At 37.4% G+C, this 19,651-nt stretch overlaps 2 protein-coding genes across 2 annotated transcripts; both read right to left on the bottom strand.

The window, feature by feature from the left end:
- Positions 1–3,408: 3,408 nt before the first annotated feature.
- On the bottom strand, positions 3,409–4,341 carry LOC129497455 (olfactory receptor 145-like). The gene has a single exon (XM_055306353.1). It carries the CDS (start codon positions 4,339–4,341, stop codon positions 3,409–3,411), a length of 933 nt encoding a protein of 310 aa, XP_055162328.1.
- Positions 4,342–13,184: 8,843 nt separating this feature from the next.
- On the bottom strand, positions 13,185–19,361 carry LOC129497450 (olfactory receptor 8B3-like). Its single transcript, XM_055306350.1, has 2 exons — positions 18,446–19,361; positions 13,185–13,213 (listed from the first exon to the last, which is right to left on the bottom strand). Exons 1-2 carry the CDS (start codon positions 19,359–19,361, stop codon positions 13,185–13,187), a joined length of 945 nt encoding a protein of 314 aa, XP_055162325.1.
- Positions 19,362–19,651: the final 290 nt, after the last annotated feature.

The following is a 19,651-nucleotide window of genomic DNA, read 5'->3' on the forward strand; positions in this document are numbered from 1 at the left end:
GGAAAATACCCATGTACATTTGAGGATATGAATAGTCTGCTTTTATTAGGTAAATGTTTTTATATGTCTGATAAATATAGTTCATTGTGTTATTCAAGTCCTATATTTATTTCCTTATGTCTGGTTGTTCTATTATTAAGGATGGGAGACTATGGTGGGGGGAGCTAAAATGACAGCATAGTGGGAGGACCTTGTGCTGGTCTTATCCCTGAGCACAACTAGATAACTATCAAATCATTCTGAATACTCACAAAATTGACCTGAGTACTGACAAGATAAACTTCATAACTAGAGGGAGAGAAGAGGCCATATTGAGGAAGGACTAAAAGTGACAAAGATTAGAAAAAAAATGGAGAAAATATCTAGAAACTATAAGTCAAGTAATAAAAGGGCACTAAATTCATATCTATCAATAATTACTCAGAAAGTAAATGTACTAAATGCTCCACTCAAAAACTTAGGGTGTCAGATGGATAAAAATACATTCATTCATGATAAAAAAAAACCCTTAACTAATTATGGGTAGAGGGAACATACCTCAACATAGTAAAAGCCATATATGAAAAGCCCAGGTAATATCATCCTCAGTGTGGGTAAAGTGGAGCTTTTCCTTCACACTCAGGAACAAAGCAAGGATGCCCACTCTCACCATGAATACTTAACACAGTACTGCAAGGCTGAGCCTCAGCAATCAGACAACAAAAATAAATGAATGGCATTCAGATCTTCAAGGAAGAAGTCATTCTTTTACTATTTGCAGAGCAACATAGTACTCTACATAGAAAACCCAAAGATCTACAAAAAAAATTGCTAAAATTGATACATGAATTAAACTCATAGGGTACAAAATCAATGTAAAGAAATCTGTTATATTTCTATATGCCAATAATGAAGCAGAATAAAGAGAAATCAAGGAATAGGTACCATTTACAATTGCACCATAAATTATAAAATACCTAAATCACACAAAGAAGTAAAAGATCTGCACTCTGAAAACTGAGACACCAATGAAAGAATTTAAAGATGACACAAAAAAATGGAAAGACATTTCATGCTTGTGGATTGGAAGAATAAATATTGTTAAACTGTCCATTCTACCCAGAGCATTTTACACATTTAATGCAGTTCCTATGAAAATACCACCAGCATTTTATACACAGCTAAAACAAACAATCCTAATATTTGGATGGAACCCCAAAGATCCTGAATAACCTAAGCAATCTTGATAAAGAAAAGTGCAATGCATCACAATTCTGTTCTTTAAGTTAAATTACAAAGCTGTAGTGATCAGGACAGTAGAGTACAGACACAAAACAGACATGTAAATGAAAGACATAGAACTGAATACCCTGAAATGGACCCACAACTATATGGTCAACTAACCTTTAACAAAGCAGGAGATAATATCCAATGGAATAAAAAAGACAATCTCTTCAACAAATTATATTGGGGAAAAGAGGACAGCAACATACAAAAGAATTAAACTGGACCATTTTCTTACACCACACACAAAAATAATTAAAGATGTAAGAAAGATCTAAATGTGAGACAGGAAACCATCAAAATCCTAGAAGAGAACACAAACAGTAACCTCTTTGACATTTGCTGTAACAACTTCTTACTAGATATGTCTCCAGAGACAAGAGATACAAAGCAAAAATGAACTATTGAGACTTCATCAGGATAACAAGTGTCTGCACAGTGAAGGAAACAACCAACAAGTAAAAGGCAACCTTCAGAATGGGAGAAGATATTTGCAAATGATAAAGGATTAGTACACAAAATATATACAGAAATTATCAAAATCAACACCCAAAAACAAATAAACCAGTTACAAAATGAACAGAAGCCATGAATATACATTTTTTTCAAAGAACACATACAGATGGCCAACAGACACATGAAAAGATGTTGAACATCACACATCATCAGGGAAATACAAATCAAACGTACAAGGAGCTATCACCTCACACCCGTCAGAATGAATAAAATCAACAACACAGGAAACAGCAGATGTTGGTGAGTATGTGGAGATGACAAGGAGAACCCTCTTACACTGTTGGAGAGAATGCAAACTGGTGCAGCCACTCTAGAAAACAGTATGGAGATTCCTCAAAAGGATAAATATAGAACTAACCTACATCTTACCAATTATACTACAAGGTATTACTGAAAGGATACAGAAATACTGATTAGAGGTATACATGCTCCCCGATGTTTAGAACAGCATTATCAACAATAGCCTAATTACGGAAAGAGCCCAAATATCCATCAAGTGATGAAATGATAAAAGATAATGTGGTGTGTGTGTGTATTTTTTATTAGCCATAAAAAAGAATGAAATCTTGCCACTTTCAAAGACATGAGTGAACTAAAGAGTATTATGCTAAGTGACATAAATCAGCCAGTAAAAAACAAATACCATATGCTTTCACTCATATGTGGAATTTAAGAAACAAAACAAACGAACAAAGGAGGAAAAAAGAGAGGAAAACCACAGAACAGATTCCTAACTAAAGAAAACAAACAGGGTGCTGAAGGGTAGGTGTGTAGAGGAATAGGTTAAATGGGAGATGGCAATTAGAGAAGGAACAGGTTGTGATGAGCACTGGGTGTTGTATGTAAGTGATAAATCATAAAATTCTACACTGTTTTCTAGAGTGGCTGCACCAGTTTGCATTCTCTCCAACAGCGTAAGAGGGTTCTCCTTGTCATCTCCACATACTCACCAACATCTGCTGTTTCCTATGTTGTTGATTTTATCCATTCTGACAGGTGTGAGGTGATAGCTCCCTGTACGTTTGATTTCTATTTCCCTGATGATGTGTGATTGGTTTAGCTGTACAAAGGTAAAAAGGAAAAGTCTGCCTAAAAAATCTCTTGATATGTGATGTCTGCATAAGCAAAATGGATTAACGTTGATTGTCATTATGGAAACTTCAACCTCTGCCATTCAAAGGAGTCATATTCTTCCCAATAATAGGATGGGAAAATGGAAATACAGAGTATCAGATATATATGATAATACCAAGTGGCAGAAAGAACAACCAGTAATACAATGTTACCCTCCTGTTACCTAATGTAATACATTCTAGATCACTTACCATGTTCCAGAAGAAAAACAAATTCAAAATACAAATGAGAAAAAAAGAGACAACATGTTTCTTATTTAATGCTATTAGTAAGCAGGAAAAAAAGGGGGAGAAGATATTGTGGTATTGGTGAGGAAAAGAAGACCTATTTCATAAAGACTAAAAATATTGTAAGACTCACTCTCCATTTACCATATCAGGAAAAATGCTAAGAAGATTGCCACTAAAAGCATTTTATTTAAACACACAGAATCTCCTTATATATTATATATATAAACAACTACAAAAAAACTACAAAGATAAACACTGTCTCTGATCAAAACATTCTCTTACTCAGAGTTTTTCTCGCAGCAAGTTTAATGTCTTTGTTTCTCAAGCTGTAAATGAAAGGGTTCATCATGGGAACCACACTGGTATAAAAGACAGAGGAGATTTTCCCCTCATCCATAGACCCAGCAGAAGATGGTTTAAGATACATAAATGCACCTGATCCAAAGAAGAGAATAACTGCAATTATGTGGGCAGTACAGGTGCTGAAGGCTTTGGACCTGCCCTCAGTGGAGCTGATGCGCAGGATGCTGGAGAGGATGAAACCATAAGACACAAAGATGGTGACAGTGGGCACAATCACATTGATGCCCTCCACAATGAAAACCACCAGCTCATTCACATAGGTGCTAGTGCAGGAGAGCTGGAGCAGAGGGAGGATGTCACACAAGTAATGGTTGATGGTGTTTGCATCACAGAAGGTCAGTCTCAGCATGCATCCAGTGTGGGCCATGGCACCTGAGAAAGCCATCAAATATGAACCAAGCATAAGGAGGGAACACACATTAGGAGACATGACAACATTATACAAAAGTGGGTTACAGATGGCCACATAGCGATCATAGGCCATGGATGTCAGCACATAAGCTTCAGAAATACCAAAGAAACAGAAAAAGAAAAGTTGGGTCATGCACCCCATGTAGGAGATAATATTTTTTTTGGATGTGAAGTGAATCAGCATTTTGGGTGTAAACACAGATGAATAAAAGAGGTCTATGAAGGACAAATTGAAGAGGAAAAAGTACATGGGGGTATGGAGGTGTGGATTCAGCCCGATTAGAGTGACCAAGCATAAATTTCCCAGCACAGTGACCACATACATGAGTAGAAACAAGCAGAACAAGGGGAGCTGGAGATCTGGTAGGTCTGTGAGCCCCACCAGAATGAATTCAGTCACAAGAGAAGCATTTCCAGGAGCCATTCTTCTCTAAAGGGATCTGTGAGCACAAAAGAAAAAGTTACACAGAGAACAATTCAAATTTTCCCACCATATCTCCTCTTAAGAGTTGGGTTTGTTCTGGGAATATCTGAGACTAGCCCAACCTGGACTCACAGAATCCCCTTTACTATTATCATGAATCTAGTGATATGAGCATTCCCTCATTAGAGACTTTATAAGCTGCATAAGCAAAGACATTCAAAACGTTACCCACACCAAGAAGGCCGGTGCTTCCATATGCCAACAGGATTGTTGTGAAAACCAAAGGTTAGGGGAGAAGATTGGACCAAGAGAGAATCGTCTTCTCTCATTTCATTTCTTTGACCACATGACCCTTACCCTAACAAGTAAAATGGAGGCAGCAACCCCACCAAACTGGTGCTGGCCTCTAATGGGATTGTACTTGATGTGGTGGAAATGAAGAACATTCTTTCTAATTCAAAAATCAAGGACCAGAGTCTAAGAGAGCTCAAGTTCCTGCCCCATGTCACAAGAGTTAAAACCATAAATGTACAAAAGTGAGAGATCTGTCCATGGAACTGAATGATAAATAGCATCCTTTGAACCTAATAACATCTCTGAACCTTCCCTGCACCATCACGCTCCCCTCAAACACGTCCTTCTACTAATTTCAGGTAAGTCTCAGGGCTGCAAAACCTAGAAAGAAACTGGCATATCTTAGATCCCTGGACTTCCATCACAAAAGGAAGACATGAGTATAAATGGAATTCAGAAACTCACCCTCTTTAGGCAAGAACACCTTGGTTCTTCCTTACCAGAATTAGCCCTGTGGTCCTGTAAGGGCAGATTTAGTCCTCAAAGGTTGGCTTGTTTTGATCGTAGGAGCACGTACCCCACAAGTAATTCTTATGTGTCCTGGAAATCCTTCTGAACCACAGATAGTAACTTCTGACTCTGAGTCCTCTTAAGCAGCACACAGAAATAAACAGCCTTGATTATTATCATTTTTGCCACTTGGTAAATCACAGAATTCTTAAGGTGAGTGGAATGATATAATGTATTCAGTCATAAACAGGGCAAAAGCTTACTCAGTCTCTCCCACAGGGAATGGTTTCTGGTGTAATAGGGTATTGAGGGGATCTATTTACACAAAGGACCACTATATATCTCTAATTCCTTAGAGACTTAAAATTTTATCTGAGGCGTCCCTTCACTATAGGGATTGGACATCCCCCAAGAGGAGCCAAAAATAAATTCCAACTTCCAGGTCAAAAATATGGCAGAAGAAACCCTAGAGCCTCCTGGCCTCATGAACACTCTAATTCAAAATGTTTCACATACATATTCCCATTTTTAAAAAAATCCAGACAATAGTTAAGGTAGTCCTGTTCCCAGTTAAACTACAAATCTAGTCACTTTAAAACTGTTACGGAAATTCCAGATGTCCCCTTGTTTTAACACTTATCTTTGCACAGCACCTTCAAATTAGGAAAACTTCTCAGTTCCTGGCTTCTTCCTGGGAGGATAAGAAGTACACCATATGTCCAATGCTCCAAGTTTTATTAGGTGTGTTAAGAAGACTGGATTCAAGATAGTCTGTGTCAGCAAGTAGAGGGGATACATGACATGGCATACTTTAGCTGCCCAGAGAGAGACACAAAAGAGATGGTGGTTTGGGCTGGAAGTCACCAGAGTTCCATCACCTGGTTCAGCATAGAGCAAACAATTGAAAACCCCTTTCTTACAGCTTCTCTAGGGGGAGGAGGAAATGTGCACTATGTGTCTAGTAACTCAACTTTATCTGTGAGCTGCCTGAGGAATTGGCTTCAGTGTTGCTCTTTTAGAATACAGACACAACCTGGCACACAATGGATGGGGGTGGGGGCATGAAAGGAAGCAGGGGGAGGGCTACAACTAAGAACAAAGAGACTTGAGAGATCTTCAGTCTCTGACTGAGTTTGTTGGTGGTGCCTTCTCTAGTCCAAGGCCAGTCCATGAGTATTAGGACAGATGTGTGTTTTGTCTACTGTGCAGATACCAATGTAGAGAGTCAATGAAAATGAAGGCAAGTTGAAATACTTTCCAGAAAGGACTAAGAGAAATCTCCACAAAGTGACACTAATGAAATGAAAAGATATGACTTGCCTGACAGAGAATTCAAAACAACTGTCATAAAGATGCTCACTGGAGTCAGAGAGCAATACAGAAACCAAGAGAAAACTTCAATAAGAACCAGAAAACTTAAAATTATTCACAGAAATCATAGAGTTGAAGAATGCAATTTCTGAACTAAAAAATTCAACAGAGGTATTCAACATCCCTGTAAATTATTCATTCAGAAGGGCAAACTGAAATAAGAAAGAAAGAAAAATAATGAAGAAAGCATAAGGCACTTATTGGATGCTACCAAGTATATCAATAAATACATTTCAGAAATCCCAGCAGGAGAAGAGAGTGAGAAAGAACCAAAAGCATATTCAAGGGGAAAAAAGACTGAATATTTCACAAAGCTTGTCAACTTCTCAATACTGTGTCCTATTTACAGAAAGATAAAACCCAGAAAAATTGCATAATGAGTATATATGAATACATAGACCAAGGGTCAACTACTTACCACTCTCCAGTTTGCTTAACTGAGCTAGCGTTATTTCCAACTTCAAACTCAGGTCTATTTCTATTTTGAAAGATGTTGCTCATCCAGGCAGATGAGATATAAAATGCTCTAATCCTATATTCAGAGACTCCACATAAATTTACAGACTGCTAAATCACCTCTAAACTTGAATTATGATTGTGATATCTGGTTCTGATTCAATCATTATACTTTTTAATACCTCTGGTGATTGAAGCAGTCTTTTCTTTACCCCTAAATATATCCATTTTTCTATATTCTCAAATTATCACTACAGAGCTGTCAAAATAATGCCTGAAGATGGTCTTTAAGAAAAGACCTTACCAAAATAAATTCTGAAAGCAGAAACACAAAAGACACCCCTAGCTTACAAAGGAACACACATAAAGCTAGCTACATATATCTCAAAAGAAACTTAGATAGCTAGTAGCGAGCGGCATGATATATTTTCCATGCTGACTGGGGAACATTGCAGGCAAGAAGACTCTATATAGCACGGCTATCATTCAGAATAGAAGGAGAGTAAAGTCTCCCAGGCAAACAAAACCTAAAGGTAGTTCATGACCATAAGTCAGCCCTGCAAGAAATATTATACGGGACTCTGACTGGGAAAGTAAGACCAACAGTGACAAAGACTAGAAAGGAACAGAGAAAACCTCCAGAAACAATGACAAATAAGTAATAAAACAGCACAAAATTCATATCTATCAAGAATTACTCTGAATAAAAATGGCTAAATGCCCTAATAAAAAGACATAAAGAGTCAGAATGGATAAAAGAAAAGCAATACCTATCCTTTTGCCACCTCATTTTAGAGATTCATTTTAGACCTAAAGACACCTGCATATTGAAAGTGGGAGGATGGAAAATATTTACCTTGTAAGTGGATGTCAAAAGAAAGCCATAGAATCAATACTTACATCAGACAAACAAGATTTTAAACCAAAAACTGTACCAAGAAATGAAGAAAGGTACTTATATCATAATAAAAGGGACTATCCAACAATGCTCTTACAATTAAAAGATTTATACCTCCAACATGGGAGTACACAAATATATCAAACAATTAATAACAAACATATAGGAACTCATTGATGATAATACAATAATAGTAGGGGACGTTAACACCCTAATTACATCAACGGACAGATCATCTAAGAAAATCAACAAGGAAACAATGGCTTTGAGAAACATACTAAACCAGATAGACCTAACTTATATATTCAGAACATTTCACCCTAAAGCAGCAGAATACATAGTCTTTTCAAGGGCACATGGGACATTCTCCAGAATAGAAAACATACTAGATCAAAAATCAGACCTCAACAAGTACAAAAATATTGAGATCACAGTATGCATATTTTCTGACCACAATATTATGTAACCTGAAATCAACAACAAGGAAAAAATTTGGAAAGACCACAAATACATGGAGGTCAAGCAGCATGCTATGAAACAATGAATCAGTTAACCTGGAAATCAAAAACAAACTTTTTTTTTTAAACCTTTTATTTTTTTTAATTTTTATTTATTTATGATAGTCACACAGTGAGAGAGAGAGAGAGGCAGAGACATAGGCAGAGGGAGAAGCAGGCTCCATGCACCGGGAGCCTGACGTGGGATTCGATCCCGGGTCTCCAGGATCGCGCCCTGGGCCAAAGGCAAGCGCCAAACCGCTGCGCCACCCAGGGATCCCTCAAAAACAAACTTAAAAAAAAATGGAAACAAATAAAAATGAATACATGACAATCCAAAACCTTTGAGATGCAGCAAAAGTTATCATAAGAGGGAATTATATAGCAATATAGACCTATATCAAAAAACAAGAAAAAGCTCAAATGAACAACCTAACCTTAAACCTAAAGGAGCTAGAAAAAGAACAAACAGGTGAAGCTGAAAGCTAGCAGAAGAATAGACATAATAAAGATTAGATAGAAATAAACAATATAGAAACTGCAAAACAATAAAATAGATCAATGAAACCAGGAGCTAGCTCTTTGAAAAGGTCAATAAAATTATAAAACCCCTAGCCAGACTTGTCAAAAAGAAAAGAGAAAGGATCTAAATAAATAAAATCTTAAAAAAGAGCGATAAATGACAACCAACACCACAGAAATACAAACTATTATAGAAGAATATTATGAAAAACTATTATAGAAGAATATTATGAAGAAAGGGATAAATTCCTTGAAAAGTATAAATTACTAAAACCTAGAAGAAATAGAATAAATAGAAAACTTGAACAGATCAATAGCCAGTAAAGATATCTAATCAGTAATCAAACATTTCCCAACAAACAAAAGTCCAGGGCCAGGTGACTTCACGGAGGAATTCTACCAAACATTTAAAGGAGAGGTAATACCTATACTTCCCAAACTATTCCAAAATATAGAAATGGAAGGAAAACTTCCAATTTCATTCTTGAGGTCAGCATTATCCTGATGCCAAAACCAGACAGATATTCCACTAAAAAAGAGAGTTACAGACCAATACTCCTGAGTAACATGAATGTAAAAATTCTCAACAAAATACTAGCAAATCTAATCCTTTAGACTAGTAAGGACTAGCAAATACAGTCCTTTAAAGATTTATTTTACTTATTTTAGAGAGAGAGAGAGAAATAACCTGAGGTTGCCGAAAGGCAGAGGGGGAGGGGGAATCTCAAGCAGACTCTCAGCTTTGCAGAGAGCCTGATGTAGGTCTTGATCTCATGACCCTGAGATCATGACATAAGTGGAAATCAAGAATCAGATGTTTAATTAACTGAGCCACCTACATGCTCTAAAAAAGTACCTTAAAACAACCATCACCATGATCAAGTAGGATTTATTCCTGGTTGCCAGGGTGTTTCAGTATTTGCAAATCAACCAACATGATACACCACATTAATAAAAGAAAAGACAAGACCATAAGATCCTTTCAACTGATGCAGAAAAAGCATTTCACAAAATACAACAACCATTCATAGTTTAGGAAAAAAAAAAACCCTCAACAAAGTAAAGGTAGAGGTAACTTACCTCAACATAATAAAGGCTATATATGAAAAACTCACAACTAATATCATTCTCAAAAAAAATTCTCAAAATTGAGAGCTTTTCCTCTATGGTCAGAAACAACTCAGGAATGTACTCTTTCACCACTGTTATTTAAGAGTACTGCAAGTCCTTGCCTCAGCAAGCAGACAACTAAAGGAAATAATAGGCATCCAAATCTGCAAGGAAGAAGTTAAACATTCATTACGTGCACATGACATGATATGTTATATAGAAAAACGAAAAGACTCCATGGAAAACAAAAAGAAAAACGAAAAGAAAAAATTGCTAAAAACTGATACACAAATTCAGTTTAAAGTCACAGAATACAAAATCAGTGTAGAGAAACGTGTTGTGCTTCTATAAGCCAATAATGAAGCACCAGAAAGAGAAATCAAGGAATTGATCCCATTTACAATTGAACCAAAATCCATAAAAATACATTGGAAAAACCAGACCAAAGAGGTACAAGATCTGTACTAATGAAAAAATTTCAAGACAACGTTAAAAAATGGAAAGATATTCATGCTCTTGGATTAGAAGAACAAATTTTGTTAAAATGTCCATATCAAATGTATGCATTTAAGGCAATCTCTCTCAAAATACCACTAGCATTTTATTACAGTTAGAACAAACAATCTAAAACTTGTATGGAACCACAAAGACTCTGAATGGCCTAAGCAATTTTCAAAAGGAAAGCAAGCTGGAAGCATCACAATTCCATACTTCAAGTTATTGCAAAGCTGTAGGGTACTGACACAAAAACAGACACATAGATGAATAGAACTGAATAGAACACCCAGAAATGGACCCACAACTGTATGGTCAGCTAATCTTTAACAAAGCAGGAAGGGATATTCAATAGAAAAAAAATCCCTTCCACAAATGGTGTTGGGAAAACAGGACAGCAACATGCAAAATTATGAAACTAGACCACTTTCTTACACCAGACACAAACATAAATTCAAAATAGATGAAAGACCTAAATGTGGAACAGAAACCATTTAAATCCTAGAGGAGAACACAGGCAGTTACCTCTTTGACATTGGCTGTAGCAACCTCTTACTAGATATGACTCTGGATGGAGGCAAACAAAAGCAAAAATAAACTATTGGGACTTCATCAAGATAAAAAACTTCTGCACAGTGAAGGAAAGAATCAACACAACTTAAAGGAAACCTACAGAATTGGAGGAGATATTTATACATGACATATACAATAAAGGTTAGTATCTAAGATATATAAATAACTCATAAAATTCAACATCTAAGAAACAATCCAGGTAAAAAACAGGCAGAAGGCATGAATAGATATTTTTTTCAAAGTAGACATACAGCTGGCCAACAGATACATGAAAAGATGCTAAACATCACTCATCATCAGGGAAATACAAATAAAAACTACAGCTGAGATTTCACCTCACACTTGTCAGAATGGATAAAATTAACAACACGGGAAACAACAGATTTTAGGGAGGATGCAGAGAAAGAAATTCTCTTACACTGTAGTGGGAATGCAAACTTGTGCAGCCACTCTGGAAAACAGTATGGAGGTTCCACAAAATGTTAAAATGGAACAAAACCCACAATCCAGCAACTTTACTACTAGGTATTTACCTAAAGAATACAAAAATACTGATTTGAAGGGATACATGCCCCCAATGTTGATTCAGCATTATCAACAATACCCAATTTATGGAAAGAGCCCAAATACCTACTGAGTGGTGAAATGATAAAGAAATGCGATACACACACATGAATATTAGAGGAGAAAAAAGAATTCCAAAAATAAATTCTTAACTACAGAGAACAAACTGGTGGTTACCTGAAGTGGAGGGAGGATGAGTTAAATAGGTGATGGGGATTAAGGAGGGCAAATGTAATGAGCACTGGGTGTTTTATGTAAGTGATAAATCACTAAATTCTATACCTAAATCTAATTTCACACTATATGTTAACTAGCTGGAATTTATTTTTTAAGATTTTATTTATTTATTCATGAGAGACAGAGAAAGAGAGAGAGAGGCAGAGACACGGGCAGAGGGAAAGGCAAGCGCCATGCAGGGAGCCTGACGTGGGACTCCGTCCAGGGTCTCCAGGATCAGGCCCTGGGCTGAAGGCGGCGCTAAACCACTGAGCCACCGGGGCTGCCCAACTAGCTGGAATTTAAATAAAAACATGGAGAAAAAAAGAAAAGAATGTAGAGGAGTTAACAAAATGAAATTATATAATATGTTATGAGAACAATCTCCTCTTTAAATCATCTATACATAATGACATATAGCCTACTATAGGCCTATACAATGCGGCTCTCTACGGACTTTGCTCCTCCCACAGACACTGGTGGAAATTCTTCACTAAGTAGTAAAAGCATTATCTCTGCCCCAGACCAGTTTTGATTACTCCACATATTACTTCTGCGAGTTTCTTCTGTGTGAGCTGTTCTGTACTTGGAAGGCTGTTAGCTTTACCTGAACCTTTATTCTGAGTCTTGGCTTTTTGATTACTGTGATATTTAATTACATACAGGTATAACCCAAGTTTTTCAGTCTTTATTGTGTAGGTCAGCATGAATACACATATGAATGCGTACAAAATATACACTTCAATCAATATTATAAAATGACCAGCTTATAATGACCATGCAGACGTATAAATAGACTATTCCATGGCCCAGAGCCATCTATCTGCCTCCAGGTTCTCCCATCCTCCACCGTGATACTGTTGCAATCATGCTCCAGCTTTAGTTCACAGCTTCACAACTTCGGTGGATCCTCATGGTGTTCCACCTCCACCCAGAAGAAGGAGGAAGAGAACATAGAAGTGATTAATGAAGTCTACCCTTATGTGATTCCATATATTGCATGGGCCAGTATAAAATAAGAATATATTCACACACCCTAACTTAGGCAATAGAGCTTACAAATATAAAATGGGAAAGATACTTTCTTGACATTTTGCTTAGTTTAGCATTTTGCTTTTATTTGTGTCCTGAGACTTTTTATTTACTGCAACCATTTTCACGTTCACATTTTCATATTTTAAAGTATAGTATGTTAATAATAATGATACCCTGATATATTTAGAATCAAAACACCAAGTCCTAATCTCAAGTTGTAATATGAGACAAACCATAAAGACATTTGAACATCTGTTTCATCATCTATGAAATGAAAATTAAGATTCCCTCTCTTCTTTGTCTCACCTGAATTCTCTTTGGAATTCATAAACTGAGGGATGTGACACAGCAGAAAAACTGAAACACATTCAGAGCAATGGTAACACCCTGTCTGTCTCTATATTAATATTTGAAGTGGGTTAATTTAACTTCATGTCAGACAGAGACTTTCAGCAGCCCCTTTGATGCCACCAGCCATCCTACTCACTGAGGAAGCTAAGAATCTTCTTCAGAAGGTAAAACGTCACGCAGGGTATGATTTTCATCTTCAAAGGTACATATTTCGTTCAACCAAGCCCTGCAGAAAAACCAACTACTTCACCTGGTGGTCAGCTGATAATACAAGGAATTGTCCCAATGCACAAGAGAAAAAACTAGTATGTCAAACTCAGATTAAAATACCATGTCTGTCCCCCTTCATGGAAATCAATTCAACAAAACCAATTTTAAGAAGTAATTTTGATGACATAAGATTTATTTTATAATCTATCTACTCTGTTGCATTAAGAAAATCTACATTTATACCCTTCCCTTACTATGCCTTATTTATATTTGTGACATATTCCCCAATGCCACACATTGCTGGTACTTAGAGATACAAAATGCTGTGTGTGTGTGTGCATGCAAGTGACTGTTCATGTGTGTTAGTACAATGTGTGTGCATATGTATGTGTGTTTCCATGAACAAGCAAATGATAAAAGCAATAATCATTTCCTTTTCCTAGATTTACAAGTACTTCCTGTTCAGCCCTTCCTCTCAGGAGATGGAACCAGGAACCTTCTACCTGAAAGTGGGTTGCATACAATGCAATCATGTTAGCAGTGGTCTCTTAAAATATGACTTGAATAATGTGTATGTGTGTGTCAGTGAATGTGTGTGAGGGTGTGTGTGTTAAGGAGGCAGTGTAAGGAGGAATGGAGAATGAGGTTCAATACATTTAGGGGTTCAGCAATTAAAAAGACATGGAACTCAGAATCTCTTGTACTTCTGCTTTAAAAAAAAAAGTTTTATTTATTTACTCATGAGAGACCCAGAGAGATAGAGACATAGGCAGAGGGAGAAGCAGAGGGAGAAGCAGGCTCCTTGCGGGCAGCCTGATACAGCATTTGATCCCAGCACCCTGGGATCACAACCAGAGCCAAAGGCAGATGCTCAACCACTGGGCCACCCAGGTGTCCCATACTTTTGTTTTTTATGACACCTTAACCTCCTTGTTCCTTGATTATGCTCCTTCCAAACTTGGTTCCAAGTGACCATAGCAGCTCACTAACAGAAAGTTTACATTAAGCAAATTAAGAAAGTAATCAACTTTGCTTCTGGTCCTAAACAAGGAGGATTATTTGAAGTTATTGCCAAGGAAGTCCAAGCTTTCATACTGACTCAGAGACAACTCTGTCCTAGAACACAGATGCAGAAAAATCCCATGACTTGCCTATTTGACTCCTAGCTGTGACAATTTCAATAGACTCATATCTTCTAACCTAACTTGTTTTATGGCCATTCACATAACACAGAAAAGCAAAAACCATAAGGGATAACTCACACAAAGGTGCGTATGTGACACACCTGACTTGTTCTCCTCTTGAAAAATAAAAGTCACCAAACACAGATAGTGCTTCAATTACTAACCGCAAACCTGTCAGCCAAGTTGCTTTGACTAAAATATTGCATATCTTAACTTTAGTAACTGTCTTTATAATTTTTTAAGTTTTAATGAACTTTTTCCCTAATAACATGAATAAATGCAATTTAACTCAAAAGAAAGTTTGTTCTTTCTGCAATAAAAAATTATCATTTCTCAAAGTCTTTGTCTGAAATGAGGATTTCACTTGTATTTTGAGGCTTGTCAAGTGAAAGATTAGTGACTAGGTTTAACACATACTTTTAGCTACCTCAAATAGTGATAAAATATATAACTTAGTGCACACATCTTTGCAACGTCTATAAGGGTTCCTGAATAGCACAGACATTATTTACATATTGACATTTTTTTCTCAATAAAGAACACAAGTTCATCAAAACAGGTGATAAAACAATAAAATATAATGAAAATAATGAATTATTTTGTATAAACACAACTAGGTAAATGAAAATCAAGTAAGTTGATGTGGAGGTCAGGGGGTGTGGTGTGAGACGTCATTTAAAGCCGTAAGTCAGTGACTATAAGGTGACAGTAACTACACGTATCACAATGAGCATCCCACAGTACATAATGAAATCAGATCATTATGTTGTATACATGAAATTAATACAATATTTAGGTTAACTATACTTAAAATAAATTTTCTTTGTGAATACATTGGACTCCAAGAAAAAAACATGAATAAACAAATTAATTTTAAAAAATAAATAAGCTGTAGTCAAGGTTTTAGTGACATGGAACAACTGAAAAACAAGCCAACAAACCAGTGATGCTGAATTTCACAATATCGAAATCTGAGTGAAAATTTGAAAACTGATAAAATATCAAATATTATTGTTTTCTTAGAAATATTTAAATTATAATTTGACTAAGGATTTTGGGTTTTTTGGTTCAAGTTTTTATTAAATTCTATTTAGTTAGAGTATAGTGTAATATTGGTTTCAGGTGTAGAATTTAGGATGAAGTCTCTTTAAAGTAGTCAGTCTTTTTTTATCAAAATTTTATCAAAGCTCTATGGACAGTGGGGAATATTACTGTACTCTAAAGAGCAGGATACAAATTCAGATTGAAATGAGGTTTTTAAATCACATAGTCCTTTTCTTCAGAGCACTTTCTTGTTTATTGTCCATGTGGTTTTTGGGTCCTGGCCTAATGTTTGTTGCTGGGTTCCTTTCTCTCCCATACCCTCATCTCTGAATTACAAGCACCTACAAACATTCTAAAATCTTTTTTTTATTTTTTTAATTATTTATTTATTTATGATAGTCACACACACAGAGAGAGAGAGAGAGAGAGAGAGAGAGAGAGGCAGAGACACAGGCAGAGGGAGAAGCAGGCGCCATGCACCGGGAGCCCGACGTGGGATTCGATCCCGGGTCTCCAGGATCACGCCCTGGGCCAAAGGCAGGCGCTAAACCACTGCGCCACCCAGGGTTCCCTAAAATCTTTTTTTATATGATTTGCAGAAAAAGCTCCCTGTTGCGCCAATCATCTCTCAACCCTCCTAGCCTAATAAGACTTCTCTTTTACAAGAAAAAGAACTATCAAACTATTTTCTTAAATAAAAAAAAACACTACCCTGAGAGATATTCTTATGTAAGCCAACAAAGCACAGTTAACCTTCAAAATTAAAAAGTTTTCTCATATTTCATGATTATTGAAATAAAAATAATATGAAGTACACAAGAAAGTATTTGAAAGAGCAATAGACTTGAAATTAGGAGGCTACACTTGATCTAGCTATTTCTTTAATAAGCTGTATAACTGAACTCATTAACTTTTCTCAGCTTCCACAACTAGGTCTATGCAATATATATTGACAATCACTTATATGTCCTATGACAAATATGAAATCTCTGCCCAAAGAGGCTTAACACATAATGTTTAGCTGGAAAGTGGATTATATTTTATAAATGTCTGGAAACTGCGTTATCTGTGAAACACAGACATTTCAAGGAGGTACATTAGAGTCCAGTGGAGAGTGTAGTCAAGAGTACAGATTATCTGATTCCTGATTCCAAAACCCCCATATGTACAAGATCACTCTACCATGGAAACTTTACATTATCATTTACAGAACTGTTTATCCTTTTCAAGGAGAAAAAAAATGAATTCCATAATGACAATGTGAAAAACAAAGATCTATATACTCATTAACCCTATTCCTAAATGGCTGAAGTGGAGAAAAGGAGAAGATATTGAGGAAATGTTGAGGAAAGAAGATCTACTACTAAAAATTGGAAACAAATTAGGCTTTCTGTTCCTCCGTGTATGACACACAGTCACATCTGGTACAGTGCCAGCCACATCCCCAAACTTGATGGTGAAGGTCAGAGTAAGTGGATTTAGTTGGGCAGCTGATCAACAGGGCTGCTTTTAACTCCAGAAAAGTGGATGCTGTTGCCATCAAAGACCCATTCATTGACCTCAGCTACATGATGTACATATTCCAGTATGATTCCACCTGTAACAAACTCACAGGCACAGTCATGGCTGAGAACAGGAACGTGTCATCAATGCAAAGCCCATCTCCATCTTCCAGGAAGAGATCCCACCAACATCAAATGAGGTGGTGCTGGTGATGATATGTTGTGGAGTCCACTGGGGTCTTCACTACTATGGAGAACTGTGGGTCTTACTTGAAGGTATGGACAAGAGGTCATTATCTCTGTCTCTTCTGCTGGTGCTCCCATGTTTCTGATGGGTATGAACAATAAGAAGTATGAAACTTCCTCAATATTGTCAGCAATGCCTTCTGTACCACCAACTGCTTGGCCTCTCTGGCCAAGGTCACCCATTATAACTTCAGCATCATGGAGGGACTCATAACCACAGTCCATGGCAGCACCGCCACCAAGAAGACTGTGCACAGGCCTAATGGGAAGCTGTGGTATGATGGCTGAGGGGCCGACAGAACATTATCCCTCCTTTAACTGGTGCTGCCATGGCTGTAGGTAAGACCATCCCTGAGCCAAATAGGAACCTCTCTGCATGGCCTTCTATGTTTCCACCCCTAAAGTGTCAGTTGTGGATCTGATTTGCCACCTGGAGAAAGCTATCTAGTACCGTGACATGAAGAAACTAGTGAAGCAGGCATCATAGGGCCCCCTCAGGGGCATATGGGGCTCCACTGAGGACCAGGTTGTCTCTCTCAACTTTAACAATGAAACCCACTCTTCTACCTTCAATTCTGGGGTTGGCACTGCCCTCAGTTACCTGACTATAGCAAGCAGGTGGTCAACTTTATGGCCATATGGATACCAAGGAGTAAAGCCCACTGGACCAATAGCCCCAACCAGAACAAAAAAGAAGAGAAAAGCTCTCAGCTGCTGGGGAGTCATTGCCCCAACCATACCCACAACACACTGAGAATCTCTTGACCTCTATGTGGTTTCCATCCTATACTCCCTGCAAGGGAGAGGCTTGGGGAGCCCTATCTTGTACCGTCAATAAAGTATACATTACTCAGCCAAAAAAAAAATAGAAAATAAATTGACAGATGACTCAAATTTCCTTAACCATGGGAACAAAGATATAGGATGTGAACTCTCTCACCTAAACTATTCTGATGAAAGAAACAGAATATACCAGTCCTATAACTACACCCACAGATAGTGATTGTGATCAAAACATTCTCCTACTCTGGTTTCTTCTCAAAGCAAGTTTAACGTCTTTGTTTCTCAAGCTGTAAATGAAAGGATTCATCAAGGGAACTGTAGTGGTGTAAAAGACAGAAGAGATTTTCCCTTCATCCATAGACCCAGCAGAAGATGGTTTAAGATACATAAATGCAGCTGATCCAAAGGAGAGAGAAACTGCAATTATGTGGGAACTGCAGGTGCTGAAAGCTTTGGATCTGCCTTCAGTGGAGCTGATGCGCAGGATGCTGGAGAGGATGAAGCTATAAGAGACAAAGATGGTGACAGTGGGCACAATCACATTGATACCCACTACAATGTAAACCACCAGTTCATTGACATATGTGCTGGTGCAGGAGAGCTGGAGCAGAGGGAGGATGTCACACAAATAGTGGTTGATGGTGTTTACATCACAGAAGGTCAGTCTCAGCATGCATCCTGTGTGGGCCATGGCACCTGAGAATGCCATCAAATATGAACCAAGCATAAGACTGAAACACACATTAGGAGACATGACAACATTATACAAAAGTGGGTTACAAATGGCCACATAGCGATCATAGGCCATGGATGTCAGCACATAGCATTCAGAAACAGCAAAAAAACAGAAAAAGTAAAGCTGGGTCATGCACCCCCTGTAGGAGATAATATTTTTTTTGGATATGAAGTTAATCAGCATTTTGGGAGTAAACACAGAGGAATAACAGAAGTCTATGAAGGACAAATTGAAGAGGAAAAAGTACATGGGGGTGTGGAGGTGTGAATTCAGCCCAATCAGAAAGATCAAACCCAAATTTCCCAACACAGTGACCACATACATGAGTAGGAACAGGCAGAACAGGGGGAGCTGGAGATATGGTAGGTCTGTGAGGCCCGCCAGAATGAATTCAGTCACAAAAGAGGAGTTTGTAGGAGCCATTCTTCTCCAACAGGATCTGTGAGCACAGGAAAAAAAGGATTGCATTAGAGAAAAAGCCAGCTCTTCCCACAATATTTCATCCTACAAGAGGGGATATACACAGAGAATACCTGAGGTCTGAGACTAACCAAATCTGGATCCAGAATATCATCATTTACCCCTATCATGATACTGAGAAACACACTAACTTCCCTTTTATTAGAGATTTATAAGCTAATGATAGCAGAGTACCACAATTAACCCTAGAGAGGAAATACAGTGCTACTATATACATACATGACTGCTAGAAA

The sequence above is a fragment of the Nyctereutes procyonoides genome, unplaced genomic scaffold (genome assembly GCF_905146905.1).
Source record: "Nyctereutes procyonoides isolate TBG_1078 unplaced genomic scaffold, NYPRO_anot_genome, whole genome shotgun sequence".
Taxonomy (NCBI): Eukaryota; Metazoa; Chordata; class Mammalia; order Carnivora; family Canidae; genus Nyctereutes; species Nyctereutes procyonoides.